The sequence below is a fragment of the Heloderma suspectum genome, chromosome 5, assembly GCF_057233095.1.
Source record: "Heloderma suspectum isolate Gila_16-S chromosome 5, 16-S_ref, whole genome shotgun sequence".
Lineage (NCBI taxonomy): Eukaryota > Metazoa > Chordata > Lepidosauria > Squamata > Helodermatidae > Heloderma > Heloderma suspectum.
This window is the reverse complement of record NC_139462.1, coordinates 1551654-1564379: the sequence shown is the minus strand read 5'-3', so window position 1 is coordinate 1564379 and position 12726 is coordinate 1551654. Positions and strand designations below refer to the sequence as shown.

At 54.9% G+C, this 12726-nt stretch overlaps 1 protein-coding gene across 1 annotated transcript in view; it reads right to left on the bottom strand.

The window, feature by feature from the left end:
* Positions 1-394: 394 nt before the first annotated feature.
* The window catches only part of LOC146343470 (maestro heat-like repeat family member 5), an 86936-nt gene continuing 74604 nt past the window's right edge, over positions 395-12726 (bottom strand). Inside the window, exons 24-32 of the mRNA XM_084855146.1 lie at positions 12109-12264; positions 9877-9999; positions 7843-7945; positions 7326-7400; positions 6509-6602; positions 6073-6125; positions 2938-3087; positions 2545-2682; positions 395-1598 (exon numbers count right to left, since the gene is read on the bottom strand). Of these exons, the coding sequence (XP_084711272.1) occupies positions 1579-1598; positions 2545-2682; positions 2938-3087; positions 6073-6125; positions 6509-6602; positions 7326-7400; positions 7843-7945; positions 9877-9999; positions 12109-12264 (912 nt within the window). The 3' untranslated portion in view covers positions 395-1578. The remainder of the gene's footprint in view (positions 1599-2544; positions 2683-2937; positions 3088-6072; positions 6126-6508; positions 6603-7325; positions 7401-7842; positions 7946-9876; positions 10000-12108; positions 12265-12726) is intronic.

Sequence of the window (12726 nt, the reverse complement as noted above, 5' to 3'; positions counted from 1 at the left end):
GTTCGGGCATGCAGGGGAAGGTATCGGGCTGCCTGGCTCATGTTGAGACCTCCCTCTGGTCAAGCCTGGGCAACGTAAGGCACAGCTTGTGCTGGACCACCAGGACTGGTGGCTTTTGGGGGGAGCTGCATCACGCTCCACAAGGCACAGGAGCCACCATGGGAGGAGAGGGCAGCTGTTGCTGGGGGATTTCTCAAGAGGTCTCTGCTCAGAAGGAGGAAGTTGGACAGGGTGGACTCCCCCCACCTGATCCAGCAGCCAGGCTCTTCTGGTGGCCCACATCCAAGCCCTCCCTGCACCCCACCTCTGAATTGGGGGTGATGCTCTTCGGGCAGCTGAGCAGATTTGCCTGCTCTGGTGAAGAGTCTTCTAATAGAAAAATTGCAACAATGTTGCATAGTAGACAGATGCTTACACATAATTTTATTTTTAAACATTTGCATCCCGCCTTGATCTAATGAAACCCTCAAAACAGCTCACAAAGCAACATCAAAATCGCAGTTTCAGCCACATCGCAAGCCCACAGACAGATGGGCACAGGCTGCAGTGTGTGCCTCTGGCTGGGTTAGGCGCTTTTGTGGGAGGGGGACTAGCAATGCCACCATGTATTGTGCAGCAGCAGGGCCACATGCAGCCCACCAGTGGTCTTGGATGTGACGCATTGGCAGTTCTGGGTCTGGACAGCTGCATGCTGCACACAATTCCCCTTGAAAATGGGGAAAAAACGCCCTCCTTGGTCCCGGGCTCTGGTCTGAAGCAGGCCCTTTGGGACTGCGGCTCAAGTGCAGGCAGGCCTTCTCCCTGCCTTCCGCAAGGCGGCTGGGGCAGCAGGGTGTGCCCCTTGCCCTTGTTCACAGATGCGCAAGTGTGGCTCTCCCTCAAGAGTCGCCCGTTGCCCTTAAGACTCCCAACTGCTCCAGCCACTCCCAAGTTATCCACAGCAGGGTGTGGGAATGGCGGGACAAACGTCTCTTGTCAAAAGTGCTTGTTACGGAAGAGGCTGTGAAGATGCAGGTTTGGGGGGGCTGCAAAGAGGAGGCTGCAGTTGCCAGAGTGTATTGGCCCCCCAATATGCACATTCAGGAGGTCCCCCGCCCCTGCTGCACTACGCATGCAGCAGCACAGGCCGGTTAAGCGCATGAGTGAATTCCATTGGGGGACATGACGGTGGAGAGCCTGTGAGGCAAAGCTGCAAAGGTCCACTGGCAAGCGTGCCTCACCTTTGGCTGCTGCTGCTAAGTGATAAACGGGTGCTTGGGAGATGACCCAAGCCATTTCCCAAGAGTGCGGGGCCATGCAAATGTGGGCACAGTCCCACTACAGGGAGAGACCAGTGGATGGCGAAGCATAACAGAACAGCGTATGGTAAAAATGGGCTAATCGCCACGCCTGGTGCAGGTTGATCTTGGAGCATGCCGATGAGTGCGCAAAGGTCCTAGGTAGCTGTATTTTGTCCGAGAGGATGTATTCATCCGCGATAGAGCGGAGCAAGGGCAGGGGAAGAGCCTTGGCGCCTCCGCTTTCTCAAGCGCGCAGCAGCTGTGGCATCTCCCGCAGAGCAGCTGCCCTTGCGGGTCCTCAGAAGTCGAAGCTGGCATCTGCTGGAGAGAACGTTAGAGCACGTTGTCAGGAACAGCTCTGAAAGCCATGGAGGGCGTTGGGCCGGGCAGGGGCGGGGCTGCAGCCACAAGAGGCCCCGCTCTTCAGACTCTGGGCAACATGGGCAGGGCTCGCCTGGCATGCCCATAGCCTGTTGCTGCCTTTGCTCGGGCAGCAACAAGTACCTTGAGCCCTGCGGGCCGTCTCCTGTCCTGGGCCACCCCTTCTGGTTGATTGAAGGAGCGTGAAGCCTTGGAAAGGGGCTCCTTGGGGCAAAGCGCCTCATTCTGGTGCTGGGAAAAGACCCCATGAGGCACGCTGTAAGCATCTCACCCTGGGAGGTGAGGCCTGGGGCACTCCTGCGTGGCCAGGGAAGAGTGACCCAAGGCACTTGCAGCCTGAAGCTGCATCCAAACCCAGTTCCACCCCTCCTGCTAGAGCCAACATGCCCCAAATCTTGCTGCCCGTTTGGAGGCCAACCCCTGCCTTTGCAGCCTCCCTTCCCTGCTGGTGCTGCCTGGAGCAGGGTCACTTCATCCTGCTACCTGGCCAGCCCGGCCCCCTGCAGGAGGGCTCCAGCCCTATAAAGCAGAATATCCCGCAATACTGAAAACTGCGTTGGTCCACCTGCAAGGCCCCTTTGGCCCGCCGTGTTTTACTGCGCAGGAAATATTCTGTGTTCCATACCCTGAAGCTGCTGAGGGAGAAAATAACATGGCCCATTCCACAATGAACAGCAGCTTTTCTGGCGACAAGTTCTCACACTTCCCTCAAAGACTCATCAGCACCCGGGTTCCTCGGCTGAAGGAAGCAGTCATCCTAGAGGTGCTGCAGGCCATCCTCGGAGAAAGCAGCAGGCCTGCTGCACGCGCTGTGGCACGCCCAGGCCACGACAGCCCCGTTACCTGCGGGCCTGGGGGGATCGAGACTTTCCTACAGACGTACCTTCACGGCGGACGGGGCCCCGGCTCAGGTGGTTGCCCAGGCACTGCGCGCTTTGCATTCTCCCAGCACTGGTTGTCCCAAGTGGCGCTTCTGCCAAGCGCCCTCCGTCTCTTTCACTGGCTGCACTGGGCTGCCTACCTGCGCGGGGTGACAGTGCAGCATGTGCTTCAGCCCGCTGCTTCTGCACGGCCTGGGTGTTGGCTCTGGCAGGCTGGGGCCAGAGCGGTCTGCGTGGTGCCCAGAGACCAGCAAGCATCTCCTCGCCTGGTGGTGAACAGGGGGGCCCTTGAGTGCTCCCCAGCCCTCCCAGCTGGAGCTGAGGTCTTCCCCATTGCGGCTCTGGGCACATCTGGCCTGGGGAATGGGAAGCAGCCAGCCACTCACAAGCAGTACCTCGCTGGGCCAGTGGCCGCCTGACACGCCTGGGGCTCGGCACACCCAGGAAGTCGCTCCCCTCCAGCGTGGGCACTCCTTCTCGCAGCGGGGATTCTGGAAGCAGCACTGGGCTGGCTGCTCTGGTTTCACACTCACTGAACTGTTTTCCTGGGGTGGGTGTGGGTACAGGATTAGCTTCTTGGCCCCCTTCTGCTTTTATGCACAGAGCAGCCCACACCCCAGGCAGGTGTGCTGCACCATAACTCCAGTCACCTGGGCCAGGTTGCTGGGCATGAGCAAATCCAGCCCCATTTCTCAACTCAGTGAAGACCTGGAAGTGGGGGGCAGGCGGGGGGCAAAGTCCCTCTAGTAGTCCCCTAAATTTGGGGTTGTGCCACTGCCTGGTAAGGGAGCTCCCTCCGTTTCCTGGGTGCTTTCTGCCACTGTGGTGGTAAGCAGAACAGGCCAACCACCTGCCCACACTCCCCAGCATGCACACCTTGCCTTAATATCTCCTAAATAACATCCACCCATCTCAGGTAGCAGCATATGTGGGTCTTATGATACAGCTGTTTACCCAGGCATTCTGTTCGTTGGGATGATTCTGCTGCTATAGTGTTATTTCTTTTTCTTTCTATTAGTATTGTCTACCTGTTTTATTGTCATTTAAATGATGCTTCAGGAACCAAGGTTCCTGGAAGGCAGGGTAAAAATATTTGAAATAAACAAGGAACACCCCTAAGGGGTTAAAGTTCCCCCCCACCCTCCCCCCAAAACTTGGTATGTAATTTAGCGGCGTACCTGGGCCACCACCCATGAGCCAATAAAGGGGTGTGGAGGGTGGGGATCAGAACACCGGACTTCCATGTCCGCTCGCTTTGCTCAGAGGAAGGATTGCCAGTGGTGTGTGATGTCTCCCACCCCCAGTGAAGGCGGGGCTGGTAGCGGCATCAAATGCCCCCTGTACGGAGTGGCCCTCTCAGTTTTGGATGTACTAGAACTGAGGAAACATGCCCCAAGTATAATACGCTTTTCTTTAAAACACACACACACCCTTAAGACTATGAAGACGTGATGGAAGGACTATGACACAGAAGGAGGAAATGCAGAGGCGAGGAAAAAGAGCTCCAACTAGGCTGGCAAAGCAGCCCAAAGCCCTCGAAAGCACATCCTTGGGAGGAAATGCACTCCCAGCCTATGTGGGTCTGGAGGTCTCCCTCCCCCAAGCAGGGGGAGCCTCTATGACAAGTCCATTGCTCTGTCCTTGCTTGAGCAGTGGCGGACATCTGGTCATGAGTTGGCCGCTGGGTGCCCCAGCAGTGACGGGAGCTTTGGTGGGAGCAAAGGTGCTGATTCTGCAGCGCCCGGCCAAGGCCCAAGGTCTGTCCAAGCCACGCTTGACAGTGTCCACTGCTGGAGCCTTGGCAGAAACAAGGGCCAGACATTTGTACACTACCCTTCATCAGCGAAGGGTAGCAAAGCTTCAAAACTTCAGCAAAGCTTTCAACAAAGTGCCCCATGATCTCCTGAAGAGCAAACTAGCTCAAAGTGGGCTAGATGAAACAACGATCCGGTGGATCCACAGTTGGCTACAGAATCGGACTCAAAGAGTGCTTATCAATGGGACCTTCTCAAACTGGGGAGAGGTAACGAGCGGGGTACCGCAGTGCTCAATCCTGGCCCCAGTGCTCTTCAACATTTGTATTAATGACTTGGAGGAGGAGGTGCAGGGAATGCTGATCAGATTTGCAGATGACACAACATTGGGCGGGATAGCTAATACTTTGGAAGACAGAAACAAAATTCAAAGTGATCTGGATAGACTGGAGCGCTGGGCAGAAAACAACAGAATGACAATGGTGATGAATGCCAAGTTCTGCACCTAGGAAGAAGAAACCCCATGCACAGTTACAAGATGGGGGATACTTGGCTCAACAACACTACAAGCGAGAAGGGTCTTGGAATTGTTGTCGATCGCAAGCTGAATATGAGCCAACAATGTGATGTGGCTGCAAAAAAGGCAAATGCTCTTTTGGGCTGCATTAATAGAAGCATAGCTTCCAAATCCCGGGAAGTACTAGTTCCCCTCTACTCAGCACTGGTTAGGCCTCATCTGGAGTACTGTGTCCAGTTCTGGGTGCCACACTTGAAGAAGGATGCAGACAAGCTGGAGAGGGTTCAGAGGAGGACAACAAAGATGATCAGGGGACTGGAAACAAAGCCCTATGAAGACAGACTGAAAGAACTGGGCATGTTTAGCCTTGAGAACAGAAGACTGAGGGGAGATAGGATAGCTCTCTTCAAGTACTTGAAAGGTTGTCCCAGAGAGGAAGGCCAGGATCTCTTCTTGATCATCCCAGAGTGCAGGACACGGAATAATGGGCTCAAGTGACAGGAAGCCAGATTCCGGCTGAACATCAGGAAAAACGTCCTGACTGTTAGAGCAATACGACAATGGAACCCATTCCCTAGCGAGGCGGTGGGCTCTCCCGCACTGGGGGCGTTCAAGGCGAGGCTGGACAGCCCTCTGTCAGGGATGCTCTGACTTGGATTCCTGCACTGAGCAGGGGGTTGGACTCGATGGCCTTGTAGGCCCCTTCCAACCCCGCTATTCTGTGATTCTATGATGCTGGCGGTGCTGTCCCCATCTTGTGCATGACCTCTGCTTGAATAGAATCACCGGGAGAGGAAGACAGAATGGGGCGGGGGGTGCCACTGAGCAGTGGCGAGCAGCCAAGAAATGGGGCAGCAGGGGGGCACTTCAGTCCCAGTGAGACCAATGAGTCTACTTTAAGCGTGGCCAAGGCTGAAGCCGAGCTGTTGTGTGTGTCGGGGAGGGCGCCCCAGCTGCACTCCGCTGTAGGAAAGGACCCTTGCAGCACACTGCTGGCATGGGTTCCGTGGCCCTTGGCGGTGCCTGCCCTACTGTGTGCACGGTTCAGGAGACGAGCGGGTGCGCGTATGGGGCGGGGCTCCCCTCAGTGGACCTTTGAGGCCTCCCCGGGATGTGCCTCTGCCACAGGATGGGCGTTGTCACCCATCGCTCCATGACCTCTCCTGCCCTCCGAGCCGCCCCTGGATGGGTGGGCGGAGGGGCGGGGCGGGGGAAGGGCACTCCCCTTGCAGTGGGAGGGTGCATCGCCAGCCTCTCACCTCCATGGCTGCTGTCGGTCGCTTGGGCATCCTTCTCTCCTGCTCCAGTCAGCCTGTGGGTGCAGACAGACAGCACGTCAGGCCCCTCGGCAGGGACGTCTGGGGAGGCACGGGCTGGCCTCCACTCCAAGCAACTGCCGTGCTCCCTCCGGCTTCTCTTCACAGGGGATGGGGCCTGTGAGGCCTGCCAGCCTCACCCCAGCCCCACCTGGCAACGCTGCCTTGCGACCCCCCCGCTCTCCTGCTGAGCGCGACCTGGCCGCAGGCCTGTACCCCAGGCCCTCTGCCAGGGCTCTGCCAGGCTGAAGCCTCCTGGGACATCGCTACACACAACTTTGGGTTCACCAGAGCACCCCATGCTTCCTCGATAGCTTTTCTCATGTCGACGAAGGCATCTGGGCTCCCAGACTGCCCACTGAACAGCCTCACTGCTCACCTCCTTTTCACAGACAGTTTCTGCAACACCACCCGGTATGTTTTTGCAAAGCGCACCATGCTGGGGTCTCGGCTTGATTCCATCTCCTGAAAAACTAGGGCCAAGCAGAGGTGCAGGTCACACAGGGGGATTCATGTCCCATCACACACACACGCCCTCTCCAGGGCCAGAGCAGGCTCCGGATGGGCTCCTGGGAGGAGCAGCAAGGGAGGAGCCCCTGCCTCCTCCGGGACAGCTGCAGCCATGTCAGACTTGCATGAGGGAGCTGTGGAGGTGGTGAGTCACCCCGCAGCTGCCTGGGTCCACCTCTGTCCCACGGGCCTTCATGAAGACTCCTGGGTCTAGGCCAGAGTGTCCATCCGGGATGCTGGTGAGCCCAGATGGATCTGTGGCTCTCCTGTATCTCCCTCCCTCCAGTCTGCAGGCTCAAAAATGATCCTGGCTTTTGGGGAGAGTGGCAGCACCCTGGTCTTCTAGTCCTCACCCAAGCACATGGCTTTCCTTCCTCAGAGCTGTGCCACCTGGGTGCAGGTGCCGCTCGATCGAAGGATGCCGTAAGCGGCCGCAGCAGCTTGAAAGGCTTTTACCACCTTTGGCGCCTGGCTTAGACATTTTCCTTCCAGGAGCGAAAGGTCTATGTCCAGCTCTGCCAAACACACGGAGCCCTAGCACCCTACTGCGCTGCCTGCATGACAGTCCCTCCTGTCTGCCCCAAAGCCCTCGATGGGCAAGAGTGACGGGCACCTGCTCCAGCTCAGGCAGGCAGGCAGGCAGGCAACCCTGCTGGCACTCCAAAAGCAGATGGATCAGCACTTACCTTTATTCAAGTAGAAAATGTCGTCCTGTTCGAGGTTTTTTGATAGCTCAGAGCTATAGTAATTGAGCGTGTGACCTATACAAAAATGAACAGCTTGAGAGTCTCCCACCTGTGCACCCCCTATACTTCAGTGACTAAAGACTCAAATAGTCTTGCAAACAGACAGCCCCTGCCACCCTCCCGCAAATACTCAGTAGTATTTCAACAGCAAAGGTGTCTTTTATGCATTTACCAAATAAACATTGGCTAGTTGACTGAATTGTTAAATGTGATGCACAATTTACTAAATTATACTGGGGAAAAAATCTGCCAACAGCTGCCTCAGAGTCCTGTAGAATCACAAACGTTTTCTGAATATCCATGCATCCAAAAACTATGTGAAGAGTATTCAATACTTGAATGGAGGCTGTGGGGTGGGGGAAGGTCAGGCCCAGCGCTATTGCCAGAGGCGGCAACCCCAACAAAGTCCAAGAGGCCATTCTACAGACGGGGGTGGGGAGCATTTCTCTCAGCTTACCTGTGAACCGTGCAGCCGTGTGCCTTATTTCTACCTGGGGGTGATGGAGGTACCCCAAGGCCTGGGATACGAAAATGTGTATATTATCATGGTTGTTCCTCATCTACAGAGAAAGAAAAGGAGGCATACATTTCACAGGGACATACGATTCCTTGGCCGTTTGAGGACAGCTCCTTCCTACAGATGGGCACAGCACCTGCGATGTGTGGGTGGGCTGACCCGCTCGTCAAGCCAGTCACTACCGTGAAAGTGGAGACAGCTCTTCCAGGACACACAACCCGTGTGCAGCAGTCCTGGGTGAGCTCGGCAACAAGTGCCTCTACTGGGGACTTCAGGAAGCACCTGAGGCTGTGAGGCCAATGGAGCAAGGCAAAGCAGCAAACGGCCTCTCACTGGGCAACTGTAACATCTGATGCCTGGGCCTGCCGAGTTCCCCGCCCCAAATTCCCTGGTACCAGGGGCCCTCTGGTGCTTCAGCAAGCACATATGGTGTGAACACGACCCGTGAGCTGCACACTGGAAGGGGCCCACCGAGTCAGAGAATCAACAGGAGGCCTGTGAGTGATAGGGATGCGCACATTTTTGAAGCTACTTTGGTCCTGGTGTGATATTGCTTTTATTGTAGGGCAGGGCTGGGCAGCCCTTTTCCTAGTGAGGGCCACATTCCCCCACAGGCAATTTGTTGGAGGGCGCATGTTGCCGTTGCACTGAGCCAGAGCTGAAAGTGAGTGGGTCACCCCTTTTCTCTCTCAGCCCCCCTTTCTCTCTCCCTCCCCACTCAGTGGACCATCAGTCAGTTCAGATCGTTCCTGCCAGAGGTCCGATTGCAGGAGGAGTACTTTTGAAATGAGGCTGAGGGCTGCAGGTTGCCCTCCCATTGTAGGAAATAGAAAAGAGAGGATGGACAACGCACGTCCCTTCCAACAAGCGTGTCTTAAGTCTGTATTTTCCCACAGTTCCTTCAGGGTCTCAAAAAGGCACCTAGTTTACAGAGTTGGTAAGTGACTTCGTCAGGTATCGCTTTATGTTGCACTTTGGCCTGCCCTGTCATAACAAAAGTTTTTAAAGATATATTGGAAATCAATCTGGTTACAAGATCTCTGAGTCATATCATTGTGGTATCTCATATGTAATTGTGAGCAACACAGATCCGGAGCCTATGTTATGTTTACTAGCTTCCTTCAGCTAAAGCAAAAGTAGTCCAAAGTGAGCGAAAAGACACTTGCCTTGTTGTGTGGAATGTGCGATGTGGCGGCGAGTCACAATTCAACAGAAAGGGGGGGGGGTGCGCAACCCTGTTCAGGAGCTGGGACTGTGTGTGGGCACTACATCCTACAATACCAGTCACTTGGTCAGGGGAAAATCAGGCACCCCCACCTCCACACCGAGGGCTGGTAGCGCTAATGGCCAGAACTGTGCAACCTCGTCTCCGGACATTTAGCCTGCAGAAACCACTGGGAAGCTCCCTCTGGGCCATGGACTTCCTCCTCCTGGACTGAGGCAGTATATTCCCAAAGGCAGAGAGGAGTTGGACACTCATTGTGGGCTATTCATGGTTTATCCATCACTGGAATGAGCCCCATTAATTTATGGAACCCACTGTCAAAGAATGTGATGGTGGCCCCTAGGGTGGGTGGCTTTAAAGGGGGATGACAGAAATCTGGGGAGGAAGAGGCCCATCAACAGTGGTTAGTCATGGCTCAGGGGGAGTTTGCCATCAAAGGCCAAGGGTATGAGCAGGACCAGAGCAGGGAAGATGGGCTTCCCATTGGGGCACCTACGTGGCCACCATAAGAAACAGGATGTGGGACTACATGGACCCCCGTCCCTTTGATCTGATCCCACTTCAGTGTGTTTATGAGCAATGTAATGACGGTGTTGAGCCATATGAGCGGTTCTTTACAATCTGATTCACAATTTTAATATTCGTAAGTGGGTTATGTGCTGGCTATTAATAAGTTTCTAAGTGACATATCTCAACAGATAATTTTGTATCTTGAAAAAATCTGGCTGCCAGCCAGCACATTCACTGACCAGGTATTTCCACACGTTCACCAAGCAGCTCCGGAGGTCATCCCAGGCCATGCTACGGAACATCAGCTTCAGATGAGCCCATCCGAGAAAGATGCCACAATGTAAGAGGGTCAGTTTGCATCTCTGCAACCAAAGGGAAAGCCAGAGCGGGTCACCCCGTGACGCGCACGAGGGCGGTGGCTGTGTCCACAGATCCAAAGAAACGCTTCAGGTGGCCAAGGTGCTGTTTTGCTCAGGAGGCACCCTCGTAGCCAGGGGGGACGACTGAGTGGCGAACCAGGGCCTCTGGTGTGCCACTCCATCCTGCCTGCCTTGACCTCACCCAGGTTCAGCGGTCCAAATAGGGGTCGGCCCCAGCCCCCATTTCAGTGCCCCTTTGAACCTTGCAACCTTCCTAACAGGGTTTATTTGAAAATGTTGTCAGTGCCTTGCTGGAAGTCCCTGTCCTGCAGTGCGGGGCATGGGCCATCCTTTAGTGTGGGAAGGCCTAGCAGCCTCCTCAGTCCTCAGCTACTCCACGAGTCTTCCCCTGCATTAAACCAGGGCTGTTGTTTTTGCTTAAATTTAGGCAGGATTGAAACGGGGGGGGGGATTCCACTCATTACGCAACCCAAGTATTTGTTCAGGGTAAGAATAGGTTTAAGGCACTGGTTGCAGCAACATGCATGGAGACAGTCGCTGTGCCCTTCTCGTCAAGATCACAAGAGGACTGGGAGAGCTTCCCTTCGGATGGAACAATGCAGCTGCTTGGGGTGGCCGAATAGATGAAGCCAGCCCAGGCAGGGAGGGGCATTCCTGGCAGGGACTCCACTGGAGGGCTTGGGCCAAGTCACCTGGAAGAGCATCTCCTCCCTCTCACATGTACCTGCCTGGACCCCAAGAGGCCTCATCCTCAGAGGCCTCCACCAAATGGCATGAGGCTACTCCGGAGAGGGCCTTTTCTGTGGTGGCACCCCAGTTGTGAAACGCCCTCCCCATTTAAAAGTTTTAGATTATGTTTTCTCATGTTGCTCTATTTTATGGTTTTAACTGTTGTGAACCACCCAGAGAGCTTTAGCTATTGGGTAGTATTATTAATAAAATAAATAAATAAATAAATAAATAAATAAATAATGACGACTTGGCAACTTGAGCAGCACCAGCACACCGCTATGGGGAAAGCAGATCAGGTAGCGTTGTACCTGGCAGGCCACCCACCCCCACCCCCATACATGAGCCTGTTGGCCTTCATCCAGCGCAGTCTCTCCCTCATCAGAAGGGCATTTCCTCAGCGGAAGCCTTCTCTGCTTGGGAGGTGGACAGCAGAGGCTGCCCGAGGCTCAGCCCACGAGGAGCTGGTGCCTGGGTCAGCACCGCACTCAGAGGATGGAAAGCGCCTTTGGCCAAGCCAGACCATTGGGCCTTCGAGCCCAGCACTGTGGCAGTTTCCAGCCTTGTGAAAACGTCTCGTCTGCACAGGCTCTTCCTAGCTTTGTTTTATTGTGTTTTGTTTCTGCTGTGGTGATTTTAATCATTTATTATTTTGATAATGTTTTTCTATTGCATTATGTATATATTTTAGTGTAAACTGCTTAGAGATTTTATTATATTGCCTGCTTTATCAGAACTAGAAATGTTGACTACACTAAAAATATAAAAATAAAATGATGAAATGGAGAGGAAGAGGAGGGGGGGCACGTGAGCAGGCCTGGGTTCCTTGCAAGAGGAAGAAAGGTGGGATATCAACGTAAGAAGCAGACACACGCCCTGTCCACGGCCGCGGCTCTCTGGGCTTCCAGAGAAGCATCTCTCTTTCCCAGCCCTACCTGGAGATACCACCCAGGACTGAACCCGGGACCTTTCATGGGCAAAGGAGGGCAGCAGCAGCGCAAGATGTCCCGCTGCCACAGGTGAGAGGATGTGGCCATCGCCACCCTGCCCCCGAGTGAGAGCTCAGGCCGGTGGCTTCTCCGGAGAGCCCGCCCACCCAACCCCTCGCTTTGGGAGGGGGCGCAGAGTGAGCGATGGGGGGCTGCTCCTCCCAGAAGCCCTGCTTGCTCGCTGCTCCCCCACTTTCCACAGCAGGGGAGCAAGGCAGGTATGGCTGCAGGGCCCTCCAGGTGTGTGTGGGGGCCTGATCCACTGCCTGAGGAGGGGATTCCCCAGCCTCGTGGGAGGGCTCTAAAGCTGGGCTACAGACCCTCCCAATGCCCTGGGGAAAGGCGCCTGAGGAAGGGGCTGGGCTAGACTTGCCATGGCGACCGTGCTGTCCCGGTCTTTCAGGTGGAGCAGCAAAGGGAGCAGACTGCACACCACATCCTTCTTAAGGAGGGCCTTGTCAGCTGCTGTTGCTCTCCTCACCAGCTGCCCAAACAACGAGATGGCCGTCGCACGGACACTGGCTCTTTCCTGAGGACGACACACACACTCAGAAGCACATCTGAAAGCCTCACAAAGCACACAGGAGCACTGCTGTGTGATGCCCTGAGTTAGACCCTCTTGAGACCCTCTGCTTGGACACAGTCACACTGGCCGGCCAGGGAGGCAGCTGCTGGGCTGTGGGCAAATGTCCCCTACCTGCCCACTTCAGTATTTTCAGTCAGGGAAGCCATGCCCATCCTACAAGACGTTGCTAGAAATTAAAAACAATTTTGTCAAATCCAGAATTCTGCAACATTCAGCATTTGAATTTGAAAGATTTTTCAAATTTCACTTTTATAGTGTGACTGAGCAATATCTTTTCTTACTCAAGTATCATCTCTCTAAATTCCACACATTTACACCTGCTCCCTATGAAATCGCTGGCCACATAGTCTAGCACAGAACTAGGTGTACCTACGGCCACTGACACCATGAAGCAAACCCAGCTCT